The sequence below is a fragment of the Camelus bactrianus genome, chromosome 11 (genome assembly GCF_048773025.1).
Source record: "Camelus bactrianus isolate YW-2024 breed Bactrian camel chromosome 11, ASM4877302v1, whole genome shotgun sequence".
NCBI lineage: Eukaryota > Metazoa > Chordata > Mammalia > Artiodactyla > Camelidae > Camelus > Camelus bactrianus.
In genome coordinates this window covers 10972218-10998058 of record NC_133549.1, presented here as the reverse complement: position 1 = coordinate 10998058, position 25841 = coordinate 10972218, and the positions used below count along the sequence as shown (strand labels likewise).

Sequence of the window (25841 nt, the reverse complement as noted above, 5' to 3'; positions counted from 1 at the left end):
CGTTCTCTTCTAGTTTCTTAAGCTGGAAACTTAGATTATTGATCTGCGATTTCCTTTCCTAATATAAGCTCTCAATGCTATAAATTCTGCCCAAGCACTGCTCTAACTGTGCCCACCAATTTCAATGTGTTGCAGTTTCATTTTTCTTCCATTGAAAGTATCTTCAAATTTCTCGAGACCTTCTTTTTGGTGGATTATTTATGAGAATGTTGTTTAATTTCCAATGGATTTGAGATTTTCCTGTCTTTACTGATTTCTGGTTTAATTCTATTATAGTCAGAAAAATACTTTGTATGATTTTAAATTTAAGCTTATTTTAATAACCAGGATATGAACTGTCTTGATGAATGTTCCATGGGCACTTGAAAACTCCGTGTTCTGCTTTTGTTGGGTAGTGTTCTATAAATATCAGTTACAGTGATTTGATTAATGATGTCGTTTAGCTCTTCTATATCGTCACCAATTCTTGTCTACTGGTTCTGTGACTGATAGGAAGGAGTGTTGAAGTCTCCAACTGTAATTGTAAATTTGTCTAGTTCTCCCTTCAGATGTCAGATGTTCCTTCAAATACTCTGCCTGAGGACAATCTTCTTGGCAGTTTTAGCCTTTTCCTTGAAGATCAGCTTAATCTTCCCAGCACGGCCACTGTTTGCTGTCATAGTGCTGCTTTCCCTGTGCCTACAGAGAACCCTTGTTCATCTTGCATTCTGTCATTTTGTAGAGTTGACGCCTGCCACACTTCCTATAGGGGTCTGCCAGGTTTTACGAACATTCACATGCTCACGCTCAACCACTCTTAGCACAGATGCTTGTCTATTTGGAAACTCTGTTGTTAGGTTCCAAGGAAAAGCCCACCCCCACGTGAGTCTCCTCTACTCTCGACACTCCACTACTGCACTACTCCACCTCTGACCCCAGATGAGCGCAGGCTTTCCACACATCTAGTAATTCTTTGACACCAGCTGCGCATCCTACAGTTCAATTCAATTCTGACACTGCCTACCTGGAGATAATGTCGGGTCGTGTGGGTTAAGGGCTCAGCGCCACAAGACTGCCCTCTGCCCTACTTCAGATGCCGATCACAGGTCCAGGATGTTACCTGTGCTTCTGACTAACCAGCTGTAAATTGGAGGTTCCTGGGACCCTCCAACTTGGGTTTGACTAACCAGCTGTAAATAGGAGGTTCCTGGGACCCTCCAACTTGGGTTTGATTAATTTGCTAGAGCAGCTCACAGAAATCAGAAAAACAGTTTACTTGCACTTAGATGACTGCTTTATTGTAGAGGATGTATCTCAAGAAGAGCCACGTGGAAGAGAAGTATAGGGCAAGGAATGGGGAAAGAACGCAGTTTCCAAGCTCTGCGGGCACACCGCTCTGCGCACATCTCCACCTGTTCACGAACGTGGAAACTCTATGAGCCCCATCTGCTTGGGTTTTCGTGGAGCCTTCTTCACATAAGCACCAGTGACTAGGTCACTGGCCAGTGATGATTTACTCAGTCCCCAGACCCTCTCTTCCTGCCCAGGTGGGACTGAAACTTCCATCCCTCTCATCCCAGGTGGCTTCCCTGACAACCAGCCCCACTCTTAGTGGCTTTCCAGAGTCACTTCAAAAGGTGTGTCTGAAAGGGGCTTGTTATGAATAACAAGCCACTCCTTTCACCTTTATGATTCTGGAGCTGTTTCAGGAACCGAGGACAAAAAACCAAATACCAGAACTGTTGTTTTCATTCAGAGTTCCCAGTTTCCCTTTGGTACCACTTCTCTTCTGCCTGAGGCGCACCCTTTCTTTAAAAGCAGATCTCCTGGCTGTCAATTCTCTTCATCTGAGAATGTCTTTGTTTTGCCCTCATTCTTGAGGGATATTGTGCTGGGTATAGAATTCTGAGTTGACAGCTGTTTTCTTTCAGCCCTTTAAGAAATGTGCCATTTCCTTCTGGCTCCATAATTTCGGATGAAAACACGTACTGGCATTTAAATTGTTGCTCCCCAGTAGGTAATCTTTCATTTTTCTCTGGCTACTTTCAAGATGTCTTTTAGTTTTCAACAGTTTCTGAAGTTATGTATCTGGGCTTGGATTTCTTTGGATTTACCCTGTTTCAGGTTCACTCAGCTTGGGAGGTTTTTAGCCATTGTTTCTGCAGATGTTTTAAAGCACTACACTGTCTCTCATCCTTCTATGACTCCTATGACACAGCCCAGAAACTTTTTCCAGTCCTTTTTCCTGCTGTTTGGGCCGGATGATTTGTGTTGGTCTGTATCTTTTGTCATCTTCAGTGTGCTCTTGACTCTACCCAGTGAGGCGCCCCAGCACTGCCAAATGGAGAGGAGGTCCCCTCCCTCAGACTCCAGGCTCCTGCAGGCTCCCACCTGCAGCCTGGGGAGTCCCTGGGGGCTCCTACATGAAAAGTGGAGAAAAGGAGAGGGAAGAGATAGATGGCGTCTCCCCCACGTGCTCTGAGCTTTATCTGTTCCTTTCGTGTTTGTCAAGCCAGGCTTTTTCCACGATCTCTGCACCACTGTGTTCACTTGTTTGTTTTATGTGAGGAAAAAGAAAGTCTTTATTGGTACATAGGTTACAGAGATGGTTTTTAGGGGAACTATTTTGTGTTAAGGCTGAGAGAGGAATTTAAAACTGGTAAACACCACTTCAGTGGTCCTTAGAATTCTGGTGTTCCTCCCCAGCCTGCATGTTGCTCTTTAATTCTTGGAGCCCTTGAATAGCTGTGCCATTCATCCTGTCCAGATTTTATAGTTTGGTGAGAAAAGGAGGGTGTGTGTTAACCCCATCTTACCCAGAACCCAAATCTTCCCTTAGCTACTAAACAAAAAAACGTACAGAAGCGTACAGCGTTATTTCACATCTGTGGGGGATAAAACAGTATATATGTACCTCCACAGATAAGTGCCTAGAAAAAAGGTCTGGAAGTTTACACGCCAAACTTAACACCAGTGTCCTCTAAGAAGGGGTACAGAATTTTGGTGAGGGAGTGGTATTGAAAGGAACTTCCACTTTTTACCCTATACTTCTGAGTTATTTTAACCGCGCACTACTACTGTGGTAATTTTCAAAACAGTAAGGAGTGAGGGGAAGAGTGAGGGAGTGAGTGGGAGCAACGTGGAGCTAACTCAAAGCGTATACACGGAAGGTGTCTTTCCCTGGGTGTACCTAATGCATTTTGTTAAATGTTCATCTAGTGTAAAATCCACTCCACAGTCAATGCGATCACCCATTTTCTTCAACCGCTGATGTACTAATCAGAATTATTTCCCACAAAACAGAAGTTTCAGCCCGTAATATTAATGAACTTTATTCACATTTTTTTCACCAAGTAACTGCAATATTAAACATAAGTTAAAAGCAATACATAGTTTTAAGAAAATACAACACCGAATTTCCACTGCCTGAGCTTTGTGGTTACAAGAGCCCAGCCCTCGTTCCTTCAGAATGTGAGAGTGAATGAACGGTCAAAATAAACGTACGACACGGGCAGACCGGCCCTAAGTACAGTGCTGCTCGTTACAAAAGAAATCCAAGAAGAGACCTGTCCTGTCTTCCTTCAGGCGTCCCGACTTTCAAAATGGAAATACATACTAAAGCTACAACTCTTCCCCGATCTCATTCTAGCCGGCTTGAAGGGAGCAAATCTGGGTCAGAAATCTAGGCAGAGCCCCTCGCACAGGATGTGCTACTAAGCTCACACTCACACTGGGCAGCCTCCCATTCATGCTATCGTACAAACATCCATGTCAAGTGCAAGCATTTGGAGAAGACCGGGCCACACTCTGGGTCACTTTTTAAATATTATGTAACTGATCACAAGACTATTGTAAGGACCTTACGGGTCAAGCATTGGCAGTTTGATACCAAGCCAACTACACAATCAGACCACGTAAATATTAGCACCAGTTGTTTTTGTTTTTTTTTACCTAGTCCAGTGAAATGTAAAACTATCCACCAAACTGTTTTTCACTGAAGCCAAGAAAAGCTGCCTTTTACTCCTAACACATGGTTGGCCCCTCTCCTCCGCCAGTAATATCTGAACACTTCAATGACCTAGTATGTTCACCCTTCTTCCATGCAATTCAGTTAGCTGAGTTTGACCCCGCAGACACACCTTTCAAGTCACTAGTAATTTCTCTTTGATGCAACGATGACAAAGCTATTACATAAGAGCCATAAATGTGTGCTCACTACATTGTGGGCAATTAAGACAACCTATATCCTTTTTTTTTTTTTACCAAACTTTAAGAATGTGTGTGTGTATGTGTGTGTGTGTATATATACACAAGTATATGCTTAGAAATTTTACAGCAGTGAGGGAGTACACAGAACCAGATGTGACCCGGATTTTTACACCTTCTAAGTAAGAGCAGTCTGTTAGATTTTAAAAGAAAAACAACAGATTCCTACTTACTGTCCTTCACCTGGGACTAGCAGAGCGCTACATGTTACTCAGTATGCTACTGCTGCTTTTAATAATGTAACACAGAAAGCATGTTTTTGGCATATTGTTTTACTTAAGAACTTACAACCAAAATTTTTAAGAGAGTCTCATGTAGCGATTTTTTAATTCTATATTTTAAATATCACTGGATCTTCAGTTTCCAATTTTTCAACATGAAAGGTAGCTTTAAACTAGTTTGCTGTCTCGTAAGTTGTCCCAAGAAATGGGAGCATGATCACGACCACATTAGTTCCCAGAATGAGAAGGAAAAAGGAGGACATCAAATTGTTAAAACAAAAAAATTCTGTGGGCTCAAGAGGTAATTTTTACCCCCAAAGGGAAACAAAGGAAAGAAACCCTAACTAATGACTTGGACATAGGAGGGGGACTCAGCTAATTCACAGTGATTCATTCATTGCTCATGCACATTAAAGGTGCTTTGTAAATCTTGTTCATCTGTCCTCTACTTAAAAAGGGAAAAAACTGGCCAATATTGCCTGCTAGCTTCTCCCAGATCTCTGCCTAGAGTTCGCAGTAGTAAAGCACATTAAATACGAGTCTCTTGTCCAAAGGAGAGTGAGTCTAGCTCATTCAAAGTCTAGAGGGAGCTGGCTTCCTAAGGCAGCCCGTCAGTGTGGGGCCTGAGCTACTCCGCAGGGCTGTCTTCTCTTAGATTGTCAGATGCAACGCTGCAAACACTGGAGGCGGGTGGTTAAAACTGAACATGCAGGAGGCGGTTTTAAAGGAACAGTTTCCACAGTCAGCTGCACCATCACAACGCCAGGGTGGTTTCATCGGTAAGTACCTGTAACGTTTAAGGACCATAATAACAGCAAAATTCACCAGAATTACTAGCAAGTTTGTTTGGGACAACATATAAAACTTCCTCTTATTAAATATACATCTCAGTGACTAGGAGAGCTCTCTACATAGTCACTTCAAAACAATGCAAATATTTTTAAAGTTAAAAAAAAGTTCATGATTCTTCAGTATGACTCCACAAAGCTTTAATACAGTTGTGTAAGATGATACTGTGTGAAGGTTTAATGAGGAACAAAAACATGTGTTCCAAAAATCGACCATCAAACTTCAAAGACCCAGAGTAAAAACACCAAGGAAGTGCTCAGTCTCACAGTGACCACCAGGGTTTCACGCACACGTCTCCACGTGCTTCATTCCCACATCTCCACGTGCTAAGTTGGCAAAATACCTTTCTTCTCCTCTGTAAGGAGTTTAGCACTCACCCTTCCTCTGGATCCCTCCCTCTGCTGGATGGAAACCAGCGTTTTGCAAAACCACTTTTTACCTCAAAAGCAAATGTCTGAACGAGAAGGAGCACGTTATTTACATACTTACATCTGTGCCTGTTCCCACACCACCATCCTCTCACACGAAGCTCTACCCAAGATCGACTGGCTAGGAAGCTAGGAGAAACATATTTCAACCGGAAGTCTGGACAATGTCCATCAATCAAGGCTGTGTCACAAGTGCGCTCTACAGAGGAAAATGCAGACAAAGCAGGGGTGGTCCACCTCTATAAGGGGTGTCTTCATGCTCGTCCTCCATCCCCAGTGAGCAAGACAATCTCCATGTATTAAATGGAACTTCAGATTATCAGTTCTAAATGTCATTGCCAAGCTCTTAGAGAAGAGGCGAAAGTCCAGAGCGGGTGTGTGTCAAAAGGCCAGCGCGCGGCAAGTGACTGACGCCCCAGGGTGTGTTCTAAACACACTGTGCCGGCACTTCGCCTACTGGGATGCACCTGAAATATTAAACTACTACTCACGGCCTAAGTGATCATTTAAAGAGGAAAGAGGATCTTCGACCAGCCCGGAGAACTCTTAGACATCACAGGCTGCGTGAAGTGATGCTGAACTGAAATACAGAAAGTTTGATTTTCTAGGAGCGACCGAGGTTCTAGTTTGACTGTACGTGGAAGCAGTGTTAGTGCTGAAACTCACTTTTAACTTGATAATCTTTCACAAAGAAAACTACACATAAGGAAAATGAGTCTTACGCTGCAAGCCGGAACGATCTTAACCAGCCACGGAATCTGAGAAGTTACCTAGAACAGGATGAAAATAAACGTAGGAAAGAACACTGCGTGTGAAGCATCTCTAAGCCATTTAAAGGCATTTGGTGTATCTTAAAAGATTAAGATGCTTTAAAACAAGACCCTTACAAGAATATCAAAGATTTAGGGAATTCCCTTTGTATATAACCAAACGTCTATGGCTTCAGCTGTCACTCTGCTGCCGAGGTAGATGACCAGGATTCATCACAATGGAACAATCTTCTGGAAACTCCCTAGGGAGAACCCTGCATAATCAGCTGGTTTCTTGAACCTGTGTCCAGTTTCCTTTGTTTTGTTTTATTTTGCCTTCTTTTCATTTGCACTGTTGAAAAGAGGCTGTCGGAGCAGCTGCTGCTCTCTTCCTTTAAGCCCTCGCCGAGTAGCATCTCATATACTCTGTCATCCACGGGTTGTCCGGGGAGGGCGGCGGTACCCTTCTGGCTTTCTCCACGTCTGCAGAGTGAGCGCCCTGCCTCTGAGCCACCAGTCTCCTTTTCTCCACCTGCCTCCTGTTCCTGGCTCGCAATGCTGATTCGTGAATCTGAGTGGAGTCAGAATAAAAGTACAGTCAACTCAAGTGGCTTTTGCACTAATTTTCACAACATTCACAACGGAGCTTCCTGCTGGTCACCTGGAGCAGGGCAGAGGCAAGCCGGCCTCACTGTTGTCACGACTTCTGTGCATAAAAGCTTCTCCAGAAAAGCCACTCCCCCTGGCTTCTGTCTTACCCAAATGTCAGCCGTAAAGACACTAAGCAACAGAAAATGTCCACTGGACTAAATTTCAGATGTAAATGAAAAAAGATGTAAGCAACTAATCTGCATGTGTCTTGAGAAACTGGCCCTGGAAAACTACTGGAACTGCTTAGCACAAAGGATGGATAAGTATTCCACTGAAGAAATTCAAATGCTTTACAGCAAAGTACTAAAGTGAGCCTCAAGGGCTTTTCCCACCTAAGACCTTCAATGAACCCTGTACAGCTTAATCCCACGGCGTTGCCAGAGGCCAGCTCCGTTGTCTCAGCCATCACTCCAAACACCACCACCTGCTACAGCTCAGAAGTCTGTTCGGTAAAAATGTGATCAGAAATCAGTTTGCACTTCCTGCTTCTTTTCATTCATTCTTGTCTCTGGGCTGTGGTGACAGTGTTCACGCTAACACAGTCACTGTTGTGCGGCCCCGCACGCGGGACATGGCACAGGGAGGGGCCGGGGCTGAGCCAGAGAACCAGAGCTCGGAGGGGCAGGGTGAGCAGGGGAAACAGAAGCCCTCCTAATGCAGCCGGAAGAGGAAAGGGGAGTCTAGACAGATGCTGGGAACTGCAGGAGATGCCATCTAACCAGCAGTAACAAAGCGGCCAGCGGTGAGTACCAGCTATCGCGGCTGGCGGAGCCAGGGCCTCTCAGGGCCGGGGGCAAACCTAGACCGGCAGCCTCCAGCCTGGGCTGCACCTCCCAGCCCCCAGGAGCTTGAGAACCCCAACTCCCACTGCTTCTCCCCCTGGCTCGGTGTCCGTACACCCCCCAGGTACCAGCTAACTCCCAGCAAAGCCCCTTGACCTCCCTCCAGGCAGCGAACGTCCTGAATCCTGTTTGCAAATCAGGTGCCCAGTTCTCGGCTGTCCTCGGCCCACTCACTCTATCACCCGCTAAGACCTACCCTGTCTCAAAGCATCGCAGTGACCACAGGAGATGCCAGCCAGTGACAGGAACGTGGCCAGCCCTCCCCCTCCCCAGGAGAGCAGAAAAGCCGGGTTGCCGGAACCCACCTCGTGCACCGGGGCAGAAGCACAGACGTTGTGAGTTTTCTGGCTTCCCGTATCTGTCTGTTTCTCTCCCCACCCGTAAAGAGCAAATGGATGCTTGTTTTCTCTTATTTTACTTGATGATCTCTGAGGGTTCTTGGCTGCTTTCCGACTTCTTCTAGCAAGTAAGGCACTTGGTCGCAGCCGAGGCTTGGTACTGCTGGGTAATCTGACAGTCTCTTTCGTCCTGAGCCGTTTTTCTTTCATGTCTTTCACTGGCAGTGCTTTTTCAAAAAGGAAATAAAACAAGATGAATGCTTTAAAAGTAGATTTGCATGTATTTACTTTAAATATTTGGGATGAAAAATTCATAATGCTTCATTAAAGTAGCTTTTTCACTTATAGCTCAATTCACAAGTTTCACTTAAAACAGAAGTACAGAAGCCAAGTCAGTATAATAATTTTCAGTCTATCCCATTTTAAAATCAGCAAGCTTTTAATATTTTCGAGAAGCTTAATCTAGAATACGAGTGATAGTTGTCTCGCGGGTGACAGGGGACCACGGGGTGGGAGGACCAGGTCACAGCAGGCTGCAGAGTGAGGAGCAGAGAACCCAGGCCAGTAACAGTGGGTTAGTGGGCCCACAGTCCTCACTATGGATTATTAAAAGGGCGGACGTTAAAAACAGTAGTGTCAGGAGAGGGGACAGCTCAGTGGTAGAGCGCGTGCCTAGCACGTATGAGGTCCTGGGTTCAATCCCCAGTGCCTCCGTTAAAAAAAGAAAAAATTTTAAATAAACCTAATCCCCTCCCCCCTCAAAAATTTGAAAACAACAACAACAAAAAACCCCTGTAGTGTTCAGAGGCACCCAATCCAAGAAACTAAAATCCTCTCTGGGGATCCTAGCCCTCAGATTATTCCTACAGATAATTTCCCAAACACAGTCACTGAGTGTCCTGCAAACGATGACCAGGCCCACAAGGAGACAAGATAGGACCAGAAGACTTGAGATAAGGATCATCACCGAAAGACCGTCAGTGATGCAACTGGGTTTACTCTCTGTTCTCAAAGAAAATACAAGAGCTCAAAAATACCTGCAGCAGGAGACAAAAGACGGAAAACACAGAAGAAACAGAACTTACCACTATAAAATATTTATAAACCTCTTGAAATAGTGCCTGGTACAAGCTAAGTGTACATAAGTATGTGTTTCCAAAATCCTACTCAGAAGAATGAAGTTTCAAATAAAGACATTTTCAGACAAACAAAAACAGTGTTCACCACCAGTTCCTGTGGAAGATCATATTACCCCTCAGTAACTGACAAAAATAAACTAAGTCTTGATTTAGGACTATGCTACTCAATACAAAAGCCACTAACCACATGTGGCTAATAAATATAAGTTTAAATTAACTAAAATTAAGTAAAAATAAGTATTCCGTTCCCTCAGTTACACTCATCAGAGTTCACGTGTTCAGTACCTGCATGTAGCTAGTGGCGACCATGCTGGATGGGACAGAGGACCTGTCCGTCATCACAGAAAGTCTGGTTGAACAGACTCATCTTTTAAAGTATTTCAACAACAGAATTCACGTATTTGACTCAATGGGTATATACAGAACACTGCGCCCAGCGACTGCAGAATATACGATGCTGTCAAGCACGTGCGGAACATTTACAAGAATTGACGTATCCCAGGCCATAACGCAAATCTTGACACATTTACAAAGTTAAAATCATATAGGATGTATTCTCGGACCATCGTGTAAAGCAAGATACAACAACAAAAAATTACTTTTTAAAATTTCCAGTTTTTTTGATTTTTGGTTTTTTTAACTATAGTTGATTTACAATGCTATGTTAGTTTCAGGTGTACAGCACAGTGATTCGGTTATATATTTTTAATAGATATATATATAAATCTATTGTTTTTCAGATTCTTTTCCATTATAGCTTATTACAAGATACTGAAGATAGTTCCCTGTGCTGTACAGTAGGACCCAGTTGGTTATCTAATTTATATATAGTAGTGTGTATATGTTAATCCCAAACTCCTAATTTATCCCTCCCCACCTTCCCCCTTTGGAAACCATAAGTTTGCTTTCTATGTTTGTGAGTCTATTTCTGGTTTGTAAATAAGTTCATTTGTGTCATATTTTAAGATGCCACATAAGTGATATTGTATGGTATCATATGATATTTGTCTTTCTCTGTCTTACTTAGTATGATCATCTCTAGGTCCATCCATGTTGCTGCAAATGGCATTATTTTATTCTTTTTTGTAGCTGAGTAGTATTCCATTGTATAAATATACCACAACTTCTTTATCCAGTCCTCTATTAATGGACATTTAGGTTGCTTCCATGTCTTGGCTGTTGTAAATATTGCTGCTATGAACATTGGGGTGCATGTATCTTTTCAAATTAGAGTTTTCTCCAGATATATGCCCAGGAGTGGGATTGCTGGATCATATGGTAACACAATTTTAATTTTTTTAAGGAACCTCCCCATACTGTTCTTAAAAGTGGCTGCATCAATTTACATTCCCACCAACAGTGTAGGAGGGTTCCTTTTTCTCTACACTCTCCAGTGTTCCGTGTGAGGTGATACCTCATTGTAGTTTTGATTTGCATTTCTCTAATAATTAGCAATATTGAGCATCTTTTCATGTGCCTGTTGGCCATCTGTATGTCTTCTTTGGAGAAATGTCTGTTTAGGTATTCTGCCCATTTTTTGATTGGGTTTTCCTTTTCTTTTTGGATATTGAGCTATAACAGCTGTTTGCCTATTTTGGAAATTACTCCCTTGTTGGTTACTCTGTTTGCAAATATAAAATCTCTAGTTTTGAAATTAAAAAAAAAATTTTTATAACTGAAGTATAGATGATTTACAATACTGTGTTAGTTTCAGGCGTACAGCAAAGTGATTTCAGTTATACATACATGTATACATATACACGTGTATACAGATTCTTTTCCATTACAGGTTGTTACAAAATATTGAATATAGCTCCCTAGGCTGTACAATAAATCCTTGTTATGTATCTGTTATATATACAGTAGTTTGTTCATCCCATGCTCCTAATTTATCCTGCCCCCTTAAAAACATTTCTAAATAATGCATGGGTCAAAAACAAATCATACAGTTGCACAAAAAGAGTGAATATATTCAATATCACTGAAGTATACACTTGAAAATGGTTAAAATGATAAGTTGTTTTGTGTGCATTTTACAATTTAAAAAAAAATTTTAAAAAGTAGTCTTGGCATTCCTTTCTTAATCCTGCTTTTATTTAGAAATGTTTCAAAAGTTTCCTCATTAAGCACAATGCAGCTAAAGCAATAATCAGAGGGAAATCTATAGCCTTAAAATCAATATATTAGGGAAAAAAAAGGCAGGGTAAAAAAAAAAATCAAAGGTAAGCATCCACCTTAAAAAGTTATAAAAATAAGCAGAAAAAAACTAGAGTAAGGAAAAAAGATCATAAATTAATAAATATATAATTTTAAAAACCCAATATAGCCAAGGGTTTGTTTGGGGAAAAAAGTTAATAGAATTCACAAACCTTTAGCAAGACTAATAAAGAAAGAAAAAAGTGAAAAATAAAAATAAGTAAAAATAGAATAAACGAACCAACTGGGTTACATGTGCACTGGCAACATGTGCATATAGTGCCTTCCTCCCAAAACCTCACTAAAGGACCGGAAAAAGGTATAAACCCACAGGAGAAGGGCAAGGGAGGCAATGATGCCAGACACATTTGGGAAGATAAAAAGTAGAAGCAGAAGTAACTTACTGGATTGAGCAGGATGAATGCCAGCTCCCTGCAGGAGAAAGGCCACAGGACATAGCTGAACCCCAGAAGGAATGGGAACCAAGGAATACGAATCCCCAGAAGGCCAGTGGGACAGACTGCCTTTCCAAAGGTGCGGCATCCCCCAGTGCCCAGCCCACGTGCTCTCTGACAACATAACGTGAATGTGCCTCAGCTGAGGACCAGGGTCCGTGCTTCTTCCCCTTGAACCTGGGCACAGAGTGGGTGAAAGAGGGACCACGTGGCTCCTGGTGAGAAGTCGTAAAGTCCTCTTGGGAGGAGAGCCAGCCTGCATGTTTTGAGGAAGGCCAGGCGCACGAAGATGTCACACGTGAGTGTCCTAGAAGATGGCCCCAGCCCTGGAGCTGTCAGCAGATGCCGCAGTTAGCGGGCAGCAAAGGCACATACGCCCCTGTGCCCAGGTCAAATCTCACCCTACAAAAACCATGAGCAGTGAGAAGTAAGAACTGGAGTTTATTTAAAACATTCGTTTTCAGGGTAATTCTGTTACGCAGCAATGGATATTTGTTCAGTAGCCCTTCCTCCAGTCCCTGTGCCAGGTGGTGGCACCTCTCTCCTCCAGAAAGCAGGTGGGTTGCAGTCTGGAGAGGGAGAACTAGCGTGGGTATGGACTTGGGGCGCCCAGCACAGTGGAAGTAAGAGGTGACACCTTCCTGGAAATAGGCTTACATGGTAAAGAACGGGATCCCTCCTCCCTTTCCCCAACTCTGCTCCCAGAAAGCTGACAGCCAGGCCTGTTCCCTCCCAGGCAGGAGGATGGAGGGGCACTGTCTGGAGAAGTCACACAAGAGAAAAAACGGGCACATGTGAATGTGGGGAGCCCCTAGAGAAACAGCTGGGTCCTCATGCAGGTACAGTCAACAAGCTCCCCTGTGAGTCCCCAGAAGCTCTTCAAGCCTCACTTTTTTTTTTTTTAATAGACTTTATTCTTTTAGAGCAGTTTCAGGTTCACAGCAGAATTGGGCAGAAAATATGGAGAGTTTGTACATAGCCCTCCCCACCCACACGTATATACTCCCTTGCCCTCAACATCCCTCATCAATGTGGCAAATTTGGTACAATTGATCAACACATTATTATCAACCATAGTTTACATTAGGGCTCACTCTTGATGTTGTACATTCTATGGGTTTCGATAAATGCATCATGACATGTAGCCACCACTATAGTATCCTACAGAGTAATTTCATCACCCTAAAAATCCCTTGTGCTCCATCTGTTCATCCCTCCCCTTCCTCTCCCCAAACCCTTGGAAACCACGATCTTTTTATTGCTTCTGTAGCTGTGCCTTTTCCAGAATGTCATTTGGTTGGAATCATACAGTTTGTAGCCTTTTCAGGCTGGCTTCTTTCATTTAGTATTAAGTTTTAAATTTCTTTCATGTCTTTTGTGGCTTGATAGATCATTTTTTTACTGCACATTTTTTTAAATGTACATATATTTGCTGTTCATTGTTTCTAAGAACGTTTAGAGCTTTAGCTTTTTAAACTTACATAGTTATCAAAGGAATAAAGCCAACCACAAAATAAGAATTAATTCAAAAAGATACATACACCCTACTGTTAACAGCAACATTATTTATAATTGCCAAGATATGGAAGCATCCTAAGTGCACATCAATAGTTGAATAATGAAGATGCAACATATATATATGTAATGGAATACAACTCACCCATGAAAAAGGATATTTTGCCATTTGCAGTCTTTCATTCACTTTTTTTTCACTTCAAAAACCAGAATTTTATAACTGGCAGAAACATTTCCATTACATAAAAAACAACAAAATACCTAGAAATAAACTTAACTTAAGGAGGTTACCCATACTCTGAAAACTGAAATGACACAAAGAAATGGAAAGATCTCTTGTGCTCTGGAATTGGAAGAATCAACATTATCAAAATGGCTGCACTCCCCAAAGCAATCCACAGATCCAATGCAACCCCTATCAAAATACTCACAACAGTCCTCAGAATACAATAAACAGAACTAGAATAAACAATTTCAAAATTTATAAGGAACCACAAAGACCCCAAACAGCCAAAGCAATCTTTTGTAGGTCTCTCTTTTTCTCTCTTTCTTCTTTTTGTTCTCTTGTCTTACGATTTGATGACTAGAAAAGGTCCTTTAACATTTGTTGTAAAGCTGGTGTGCTGGTGCTGAAATCTTTTTTTGCAGGGGGGAAAGTCTGATTCAACATTTTAGTGAATTATTTAAATAATGGAGTACACAGTGAACTGGCAAAACAAGAATAAACAACTGAATGTTTTCTTGAAATATAGAGAGAAATTTCATAGAAGCTTAAATATAAACAAATACAAAATAATAATTTAATAGAAAAGTATGCATATTTTATTTATATAAACTTTGATTCACAGGTTGGAATCCAAGACTTGCCATATTTATTAGGTGAACTGTTATCCAAACCCAGTACTGTTGTGAAGTAAGTTTTCAGCACTCTCCTCTCGATTGCCTTACTAGAGTAGGGCAAGAGGGGATGTGAAATAAAATGAAAAAAAAAAGTATTTTCTATGTAATATTATCCTGTCAAACAATAAAGTGTCTGAAGTCTTGAACATGGGAAATACATTTATTTTAAAAAGTCAACTGGTTCATTTTATGTGATTTGAATTTGAAAAAATGAGTGTTATGAAGATTGCTTTTTGTGCAGCTAGAAATATGTCAAATTAGCTTATGTAACAATTTAAAAGGGAATTTGTTTACTGATGTAAACAGGAATCCTGTGGAAGATTCTTCTTTGTTGATTAGACAGTGAGATTCCCTGTGGCAGGAAATACACTTCCTGACTCCTAAGCTTCCAGCTTTGAACCTGCTAGAAAAAGCCTATTCTTAAAGTCTAGAAAAAAATCTTCATGGCAAGTCGTGGTGGGAATGTGTCAGATCACGGGCCCAGCACCGAACCAATCACCTAGCTGAACCAGGTACCGAGGGCACCGTGTTGAGGGCCCAGCTCTCCTTCCCACATCTCTGACTGGTGGAGAGGGATCAGTGCCCCCCACGTGGTATGTAATTGTTTCCCCTCTGAGAAATGCATCCTTTTGTTACCAAAGTAAAGCATGGTATTGAGAACTTTTCAAATAAACAAAATAAAATGAAAAACAAGCAGCTAAAAACTAGAATGAATTTCCAAAATGATCCAGGTAGAAGAGCCTTAGATGGTGAGCAGTCATGAAGAAGGCCTCATGCACTTTTAAAGGACCTTCCAGGATTAAGCATGGTTTGCAGCCAATGATGTGAGGATGTGACCAGGAGGCCTGAGAGAGGAAAGGTTTTCTGAACTGCTTTGTCTGCAACTGCGGATACTCCAGAGCTGGGGGTGGGGAATGCCCTCTCTGCCCACATTGTCACATGACTTCCCAGAGGTCAGCTTATTTATCACTTTCTCAAAAATTCGGGGTTCTTGACAACCCAAATCTATTATCTTCATAGTATTTCTTTCAATTATCTTAATAAGTAAATAAATGCTTATTTTCTTACCGTCTCCCCTCACTATAAAGATACAAACATAATATGATAAGGGAATTTCTCTTCCTGCTTTTACTTTATTTCTAGAGCTGAGCAACATGGTTGAAAAATAATAGGTAAAAAACAAAACAAAACAAAACAAAACATACATTTGGGTCACAACACTGATCCGAGCTGCCAAGTACCTCACAGCTCCACAAGTGGTCCGCAGAGCGAGCAGCTCCTCCTGAGTAGCTCTGATTTAACGCAGGGGTCAGTTGGGCCACAGTCTTTAAATGACAGCGTAGATGCATTGTTTAGAGCCCTGCTGTTGAAGTTGCACTTCAGAGCAACCTGAGAGGTACCTTTCCTGAACAAAGCGTCCTGTGTATATACATCAGCTGAGCTAAGAATCAGATCTCTGACTCAGAATCTTTCATTCTGTTGAAGAATCTCCAGAAGCCCAAGTACAGAAATGTTCACAATGCTTTGCATATAATACAGCCCTGCTTAAGAAACGTTTGTTTACTGAACAATGGTGGTGCTGAAATCTTTCAGCTTTTGTTTATCTGTGAAGCTTTTGATTTCTCCATCAAGTCCAAACAGGAGCCTTGCTGGATAGATATTCTTGCTTGTAAGTTTCCCCCTTGCATCACTTTAAATATACCATGCCAGTCCCTTCTGGCCTGTAGAGTTTCTGCTGAAAAATCAGCTGATAACCTTAAGGGAGCTCCCTTATACGTTATTTGTTGCTTTTCCCTCGCTAATCTTAATATTTTCGCCTTATCCTTAACTGTTGTCAATTTCATGACTATGTGCCCTGGTGTGTTCCTCTTTGGGTTGATTCTCTGTGACACTCTCTGCACTTCCTGGACATGGGTGACCATTTCCTTTCCCAAGTTGGGAAAGTTTTCAGTAATTATCTCTCCAAAAATCTTCTCAGGTCCTTTCTCTCTCTCCTCTTTCTGGGACCCTATAATGCAGATATTACAGCGCTTCCTGTTGTCCCAGAGTTCTCTTAAACTATCCTCATTCCTTTTCATTCTTTTTTGTTGTTGTTGTTCTGCAGTCGTGATATCCACTAATCTGTCTTCTAGCTCACTGGTCCCCATTCTTCTGCCTCATTTAGTCTATTCTTGGTTCCTCCTAGTGTACTGTTTATTTCAGTGATTTTATTCTTCAACTCTGTTTGGGTATTCTTTATATTTTCCAGCTTTTTGCTAAAAACTTCACTCTCTGCATCTATACTCCTCTTGAGTTCTCTGAACACCTCGGCCATCACTACTTTAAACTCTTTGTCAGCTAAGTTGCCTATCTCCTCATCACTTATTTCCTCTTCTGGGATTTTATCTTGTGCCTTGGCCTGGGAGATAGTCCTTTGTCACCTCATATCGTCTATCTTCCTATGTGTTTGTGGATTCCTTCCACAGGCTTTGAGATTATTGTTTTCTTATTTCTAGTATCTGCCCTGGTGGATGGGGCTGGACTAGAGGCTTGTGCAGGTTTCCTGGCAGGAGGAGCCGGTGCCTGCCCACTGCTGGGTGTGGCTTGGTCCTGGACCTCTGGTGGGCAGGGCTGTGTCTAGAGGCTTTTGTGGCTTAGGAAGTCTGTTGATGGGTGGGGCTGTGTTCCCACCCCGCATGTTGTTTGGCCTGAGGCTTTCCTACAGGCTGTTGGGTGGCAGGTCTTGGTGCTAATGATCTAATCAAGATGCCAGCCTCCAGGAAAGCTCATGTAGATGAACACTCCCGGAATGTCCTGTCCGCCACCAGCTTTTATGTCCCCTGAGTGAGCTGCAGCCGTCCCCCACGTCCCCAGGAGACCTTCCAAATCCAGCAGGCAGGTCTGGCCCAGGTTCCTATGACATCACTGCCTCTGTCCTTGGACCTGGTGCACGTGAATTTCCATGTGTGCTTCCCAAGTGAATGGAGTCTCTGTTTCCCCCAGTCCCATGAGGCTCCCAGAGCCAAGCACCCCTGGCCTTCAAAACCAGATGTCCTGGGGTCTCTTTCTCTTCCCAATGCCAGGACCTGAGCTGAGGAGCCTGACATGGGACTTAGAACTCTCACTCCTGTGGGAGGGCCTCTGTGACACAGCAAATCTTCAGCTTGCGGGTCACCCACCCAGGGAGTATGGGGCCCAATTATATCGTGAGCACGCCTCTCCTACCATCCTGCTGTGGCTCCCGCTTTATGTTACCAGTTGCAGATCTTTTTTCTAGGTTCCAGTCTTTTTTTGATGGTTGTTTAACATTCAGTTGTGGTTTCGTTGTAGTCGTGAGGAGAGGCAAGCTCGTGGTCCTTCCACTCTGCTATCTTGACTGGAAATCTTCAAGCTTCACTCTTAAATATAAGCAGACAAGCTAAGAGCAAACACTGAGTACACCCTCTAACAAGAGAACAAAATAGAGAGAAAAAGACTAGGCTGGGAATATAACCGTGCTCTCAAAGGATGTTTAAGAACCTTTTTTGGGGGTGCAGTTAAAAGAAATCCAGAAAGAATAGGATGTAATTTTTTTTTTTAAACACTTGGGACAGAAAGAAAAAAAAAAAGTAATCTCTCTGAAATTAAAAACTAGAATGGAAGAATTTAAAATTTCAATAGAAAATCTAGAAGACAAAATTGAAGAGTTCTCCCAGAAAATAGAACCAAAAATTCCAATATCAAAAAATGTTTAAATAAAAATGTTAGGTTTGATTCAGGAAGTACACCATCCAACTAAAAACGATTATAGAAAGAAAAAAAAATGAATAAGGCTGAGGAAAATTTTTAAACAGTACTAGAAAATATCACTGAACTGAAGAAAACGTTTCCAGATGAAAAAGACCCAAGTTGTCAGCCCAATGAATAAAAAGTGACACAAACACAGAATTTTAGAACACTTAGGATAAAGAGAATGCCTAAAACTCCCCCTCAAAAAAGAAAGGTCATATTAACAAAAAAAGTGTCAGATCGGCATGGGACTTCTCAACAGTGAGACCAAACCCCAGGACTCAATATTGTAATGACTTCAAATACTGGCATTTCCAAGCTAGGAATTCTCTATCTTGCCAAAATGGCAATCTGGCCTTTGGATAACAGCACGGTTGAGACATTCAAGGTGACAAAATTTTTCTTCTCCTTCAACATTTCTCAAGATTTATAGAGAATGCGCTCCACCAAAAGATAGGGACATGCAATACACAGGGAGACCTGCGATTTGGAAGACAGGGGTCACACAGAGGAGGTACACGGAAGAAATACTCAGGCAAACAGCGAGGAGATGCCCCCATTTGACAGCTGTGTCATTTTGGACAGCATGAAGTCAAAATTAAAACAGGAAAGTCAAAGGTTCCAAAAAAAAAAAAAAAAGTCTGCAAGGAAAATAGTGAAATGAGTAGAACACTTAATATGTCGAGCATATGCCAAGTTCCACAGTACTACTAGACTATTCCCGGCTGAATCAGTCATGAGAGTACCAAAAAGTAAATACAATAAAAGTCAAGCAATGATGAACTCTAGGAAAAACAAATAACAAAGAAAATGTAATCAGAATGTACTACATGGATTACCTGTAAAATAACATTTACATAGCATTGATCATCCAAGCACAGAATAGTGCTTAAATGACATAGTTATACAGTTACTAGCATGGGACAAAACAGGCCCTGGTGTACGTCTGGGGGTGGAGGTGGCCAAGCTGAGATCTTGCGCTAAATCATCGCTAAATCATCTCCATGACAGGGAAGTCAATACGTAATTGTTTAAAATGAAATAGGCAGCAGATTGGCATGAATGAGAAAAGCGTTGGCCGCAGTGCTGGAAGGAAACGTGAAAAGCTGAAAGGAGCCCCCGGGGGAACAAGCAGCACGGGTGGGGAATGGCTCAGGATCACTTTTTCATTTTAAGTGTATTTTTTTAAATTATGCATATGTGTAACTAGTTAAAAATTACATTTCATTTAAAAAGAAATGTGAATATGAAGAAAGGAATTGGAGACATAGACGCCCTTCTAAGTGTTGTGGGCAGCAGAGAGAAGGAACGTCACAGCTAACAAGCATTTCCACCCCCACATCCAACACACAGGGAACTTCCCTAAAGCTTTTTAGGACCCATCTCTTAAATGAGAACGAGAAGCCAAGGATCATTTGAGAAAAGTCATGATTACAAGCCAAAGAAACAAATGCGGGAAGGAGGGGAAACAGAGACTGTGCCTAAGAAGCACACAAGAAAATGAACAAAAAACTCCTAGCAATATCCTCAGCAAGAGAAGAGGAGGTACACACAAATCAAGAGAAGAATACTATTTTTTAAAAGAGAAATGAAAAGAGGGAGAGGGAGGGAGGGAGGAAAGCCCAGAAAACAATTCAACAGCTCTTATATTAAAAAATATATAGGATCCCACACATAAGAAATAGAAGAGCTGGAGGGCTGAGAATACTGCCCAGAAAAAAAGAGAGAAAAAGACAGATGGAAAAGGGAGTGGGTTGACGGGTGGAAACTCATAGGATAAACCTGTGGAAGTCCAACATCCAACTAAGGAGTTCAGAAAGAAAGGGACAGAAAAAGAAGAAAGGAAGGAATAGAAAGGAAAAAAGGAGGAAGAAAGGGAGGAAGAAAGGAGAAAGAAAGGAAGAAAGGAGGAAGAAAAGTGGAAGAAAGGAAGGAAGAGAGAGAGAACAATTCAAGAAAACGTCCCAGAATTACAAAGCATGAGCTGGACTGCAAGGATGCATTAAGCACAATGGCGGAAAACAGGCCTCAATCGAGAAGAGTTTTCAGAACACAGAGGACAAAGAGAGGACCCCAAAAGCAAGGGATTAAGAGTCAGAATGCCACGGGACCGTGACAGTGACATCAGAAGTTGCAGCACTAGACAACAATGCCTCCACTTTTCAGAGACAATTACTTCCAGCCGAGGATTCCATGCCCAGTCACAACCCACTGAACTGTGAGGGCAGAATGTTTGCACATGGAAGGTCTCTGAAAATTAATCTCTCACACACTTTTTCTCAGGTAATCTCCACCTGGGGTGGGGGTGTAAACCAGGAAAGAAGATGATGTGAGAGCCACACAACAGAGGGACCTGCCCAAGAAAGCAGCCAGGGGGTCCCCGGGGTAGAGGCCCAGGGCTTCCCAAGATGCAACTGGGCAGCAGCAACCAGGTCAGATGGAAGTAGGTCAGAGGCCCCAGGAGGAATCTCAAAAGATGTCGAGATTGATAGGGAACCTGATGTGTTGATGATATTTTGAAAGAAAGAAAAAGGAATCGTGGCAAACAATACAGGGCAGCTGTGAGCAACCTCTTCCAGGGGCACAGTACTGCAGGGACTGACTGTGAATCTGACAAACTCTATGACTGTGTTGAACAGGTGTGGGGATGGGCCAGGTGTCTGGGTTAGGAGATCGATGAAAAGAATTAAAGCTAAAACAGGATGCTAAAAACCAAAAAAATCAAGAAGTGTCAATAAAAGCCGTATTACTCGGAAAAACAGAAACACACACCAAAGGAAGAACCAGCGGAGTCGGGAGCGGTCACTTAAGGAGAAGGCAATTGGTGTGTGAGTGTGATGCGGGGAGGGAGGGGGCTGCTGCATCCTTGTACTAAGCCATACAGAACGAAGTGATTTTATGTATACATACAGTGAGAACAAAACCGAACTGTTTATGCTTTACAGAAACTCATGTGCTCAACATTCTGATATATAAAACCGTCCACTTAAAGACAAGGACTTCCACTCCTGCCAGACACAGGTATCAACGGGGCTGTGACAGGCAAGAGCAAAGCCAGAGATGCTGGGATTGGGAGTCCTGAAAGCAGAAACGTCCTTTCTTCTCCCTGATGCCTAAACCAGACACATTAGCAGAGAAGAAATAATCACCTTAGTCCCTGGGAGGATTCAGTGTCCCTAAGGAAACCAAAATACTCACGAACTCTTGCAAAGACAGGCTACATCCATTCCACAATGCTCTCTAAAAACTGCCTTTATATTTGCATGGAAATAACTGACAGCTGTTTCACAAACCATGAAGAAGAGCTGGGGAGAGAAAAGCCCACTCAGTCCCATAAGGAACATCTCAGAGTTGAGCTGGTAGGTCAGTGCCCCTACCCTCTCCACCTTCTACCGTTCGAATTTCCACCAAAGGTCAGGAACTGGTGGGAAGTCACAAGTAAGGGGAGGACGAGCGGCGGCTGTGCCCCAGGTGAACTGAGAGCAGCCGAAAGCAGCACGAGACCAAAGCAGCCTGGCGCGCAGGCCACACCTCCTCTCCTCGCGTCTCACAGAAAAGCTGGGACGAGTCTGATGCAAGTTTGCGAACCACTTACAATTCGGTAAACAAGCAAACATAAAGTCACTGATCATTTATCCTGAGCTTCCTTCTTCATCTGTAAAACTGAGAAAAACTATGGTCCTACCTTTTAGAACTCTTTTGAATGCTGAATGAGAAAATCCATAGTCTACGGTCAGTGACCGGACAAGCTCTCGGTAATTTTAGTTATTTAGTTATCTTTCTCATTAGAGTCTCTTTAAAACTGAGTGATGTCAGACGGTGTCTGGTCAACGTTGGGAGAGGAGCGGGGAGAAACCAGGGGTTACTCCAGGCATTATCTGAGGCATCCATTCAGCCTGGCCCTTGGCATCTGCCACCACCCACCCGCCTCACGTGCTGAGAGCCCCCAACTCTGCAATACTCCGGGCAGGGGAGAAGGTGCAGGGCCATGGCTGCAGCAGCAGATGCACATTGGAAATGCAAAGTGGCAAGAGCCATTTTCCAACTCCGGCTCCTCCAGCACACAGCAGCGGCCTGAGGAATGGTGCTCTGTGCTGAGTGGGAGGCAAGACGCGGAGAGGACCCAGCACTTACAAGGAATATTCTCCCACCAGCTAGGAGTTACGCAACAGCCTGCGTAAACAAATGCAAAATATTCTCCAGGGACAGCGCGGCGCGGTCAGGGAGCTAATACAGAAAACAACGGCCCCATTCACAAGACAGAACGCTTAGCTCAGGGATTCTTAACCTCTTGCGGTCACCTGGGAGAAGCTAACAAAAGCTGGGCTCCTCTCCTAAACAAATGGGCGCTCAGAAATAAACAGATGGGCTTTCAGTGCCTCAGAGGCCACCAATGCCCCGAGGAACTGAACCCGGACGTCGCCAGCGGCACTTTAATGGAGTGTACAGCTGGCTCAAATGACAGAAATAAAAGGTGGGAGGGCGGAGGCGGGGCCGACACCTTCCGGCCGACACCTTCCTTACCTCGTCAGGTGAGGCGTATTCTTCCCTTACCAGAACCAAATAAACAAACAATAAATTCCCTAAATAAAGATTTTGCCCTGAGCGCTGCGAGAGACAGCTGGGGAGTTCAGATGTAAAGCAAAAGCAAACCCAGCCCCGCGAGCGGGCCCCTCGCGGCGCCCTCCCCCGCCGGGTACCTGGCAGCGCCGGCTCCTCCGCGGCCTCCGCGCCCTGCTCCTCCCGGGCCCTGCGCTCCCGCTGCTCCGGCCCCTCCCGCGCCGCAAGCTCGGCGGGCGGCGGCGGCGGAGAGGCCCGGGCGCACTGGGGCGCGTGGCCCCCGGCGCCCGACGACGACGACGACGACGACGACGACGACGACGCCGCCGCCGAGTCGTCCGAGGCGCGGGCCGGGCCCCAGTCGTCACTGGGCCAGGGCTCGTGCGCCTGCTCCCGCAGCCGGCGGCTCAGGCGGTAGTGGCGCAGCGCGCGGTAGCACGGCCCGTACTCGTCCCAGCTCGGCTCCTGGTAGCGCTTCATGTACTCGCTCTTCACGGCGCTCCCCGAGAACTTGGTGCAGCCCGTGTCGAACATGGTGCCCTACGGAACCCGCGACACGACACAGAGAAGCTCCCGCCCCTCCGTCCCGCCGCGACGTTTAAACCCGGAGCCCCGCCCGGACGGGGCGGGCGAGGGGCGGAGCGTGGGGGCGGGCGCAGCGCTGCCGGGGGCGGAGCGTGGGGGCGGGCGCGGCGCGGGCGGGCCGGGAAGGTGGGCGGGGCGTGGGGCCGAGGGGCGGAGGGACCCGGGCCCTCGGCACCTGGGCCGTGGGGGGAGGGAGGGAGGACCGAGGGGCCGCGGCTGCGGGGACTTGGGGGTCTCTTGGGAGAGCAGCTCCCGATGTCCGAAGCCAGAGGCAGCGGGAGCCGGGAGATGGGCGGTGGAGGAGGGAGGCGAAGGAGATGTCGGCGCGGGGAGCGGGGCGGCCTCGGGGTCCTGGGATCGCCCTCCGAGCGCGGCATGCAGTCGGGACAGTCTGGAGGGGCGGCCCCGACTTACCTCCTTCGTGCGGCGCCGGCCTGGCCCTGCGCCCCCGACCCCGCGGCGCCCGGCGGGTCTTCAGCGCGCGTGGCGCAGCAGCCAGAAGCCGCCCGCTCTCCGCGCGCTTTCCTGCCGAGCAAGATGTCGCCGACGGCTCGGCGGCCCGCGTTCTTGCGGCAGCCGGGAGGCGAAGGCGCCGCCTCAGTCCCCGGAGCAGACGCCTCCCGCGCGCGCTTCCGGTCCCCGGCTCGGCGGGGGCGGCCGCTTCAGTGCAGCGCGCGGGGCCCGGGGGCCCCCAGCCAGGTCCCTGGCCCACCCGCCCGGGGCGCCAGCTCACCGCGTCCTAGTATGCTCTGCCCCGGGCACCGGCCACTGCAGGGGGCGGCCAGTGAACGATGCAGCCCTCCAGCCAGCGACATTCTGTGTTCTCTTCCTGACACCTGCGCTGGTCGCGGTTCCCAGAAACAGTCGCAAGTCCACACGTTGGCTCTTGCTTCCTTCCCTCTGTTCACAACACCTGTTACTCTGGCTTTAACCCCTTTTCACGTTTTAGTACAACTCCTTTCTTGTCTACACCCCAAACATTTTTTAAGCCATTGATTAAAACTGCCAAGCCGCCCTCTCAGAGACCCGTTGGCACAGAAAACCTGGACAGACTCAGTTGCGTTGTGCCAAATATACAACGTTGCTCTATTTGTTAACAGTTTCCAAAGTGGCCCCACGCAGATTGTCCCCTTTATTAAAAGGAGACTTGGTACATTAGTTACAAAAAGATTTGAAGGAAAAGAAGTTTGGGGAAATCAAAACATAGTTAGCAGTGGAAAAGCAGGCCTAGGCCATGATGAGTTACCCGGTTCTGGCTTCCACACTAGACTTCCACCAATTTACAGCTGGTTTCCCTTCTGTCTCCTGTCTCCGTGTCCTGCCCCTCCCCCATCATAGCTGAGTGTTCCGGAAGTAGGTGCTGCCCAAGGTGGAGGAGTCCTCAGGGTCCCTGAGAACTTGAAGTTAGCAGTCCAGAAGTCATTAGCACTGATTGTTAATGGCAGTTTTCTGGAGAGACGCTCACAGTGGCCCTCACTTCTCTCCCCAGCTTTACCTTCCGTAGCTTAAAGTACCCCAGGAACTTTCTAATGCCTCTCCCTTTTCTTTAAACTGATTTTCCATGGTTGCAGACTAAAGAAGTTTAATAAATATATTAATAGCATGGCAATGATGCTGTGCAGTTATGTGGAAAGTTCAGAACACAATCTGTTTCCGTTAGCCTTGGCTGCATAATTAACCATCCCAAAACTTGCAGTTTAAAAGAACAAAGATTTATTATTTCTCACAGCTCTGCAGGTTAGCTGGGCAGCTCCACTGCTGCTGTCCCTCCGCTGGTTTAGACTCACTTATTCAGTTGCATTCCGTTGGAGGCAGAGCTGGGCTGGAAGGTTCGAGATGGCCTCACTCACATGCTTGGCAGTGGGGCTGGCTTAATCTCCTCCCTGTGGTCTTATCCTCCAGGAGGTTAGCTTGGCTTCTTCACCTGGCCCTCTCTTCCAAGAGGTTAATAGTAGAAGTTGGAAGGCCTCTGAAGGTCATGTACATCTCTTTTGCTTCATTCTAACGCTCAGGTAAGTCACAGGCCAGCCCAGATTCAGGGGAGAGAAACATACTCCACCTCTGCATAAGAGGAGCAGCAGGACACTTACATTACAAAGGGGCGCGTGCAGACTGGGTAGAGGGATTTGTGGTCATATTTTATAGTCACACAAACACACATACACAGTATATAAGGTATGACACCACTTTTTTGTTTAACTGAAAGATAGGGCTAGAAATGGTTTCTTTTCCTTGTTTTGCACAACTAAGTGTATTACATTCATTCTAATTTTTTGAAGTGTTATTAGTCAGGGCTCATCCACTTGGAAGTGACAAAAATCCAAGTCAGCTATCTTTGAATTGAAATGTATTGGCTGTGGCAGAGCTAGACCCAGGGATCCAATCAGTGTCATCAAGACTCCTTCTTTCTCTCTGTCTGAG

The 25841-nt window shown here is 44.8% G+C and overlaps 1 protein-coding gene across 5 annotated transcripts in view; it reads right to left on the bottom strand.

Moving 5' to 3' along the window:
- Window positions 1-3295: 3295 nt before the first annotated feature.
- Window positions 3296-25841, bottom strand: part of LOC105075094 (centriole, cilia and spindle-associated protein-like) — a 71162-nt gene continuing 48616 nt past the window's right edge. Inside the window, exons 1-4 of one of the 5 annotated variants that reach the window (XM_074373216.1) lie at window positions 24667-24767; window positions 24154-24320; window positions 8291-8550; window positions 3296-7063 (exon numbers count right to left, since the gene is read on the bottom strand). In XM_074373216.1, coding sequence (XP_074229317.1) covers window positions 6887-7063; window positions 8291-8550; window positions 24154-24235 — 519 coding nt within the window. In that variant the 5' untranslated portion in view covers window positions 24236-24320; window positions 24667-24767 and the 3' untranslated portion in view covers window positions 3296-6886. Of the gene's footprint in view, window positions 7064-8290; window positions 8551-22975; window positions 23973-24153; window positions 24768-25841 lie in introns of those variants that run through there. The other 4 variants (XM_074373215.1, XM_074373214.1, XM_074373212.1 and 1 more) reach the window with 4 other exon arrangements.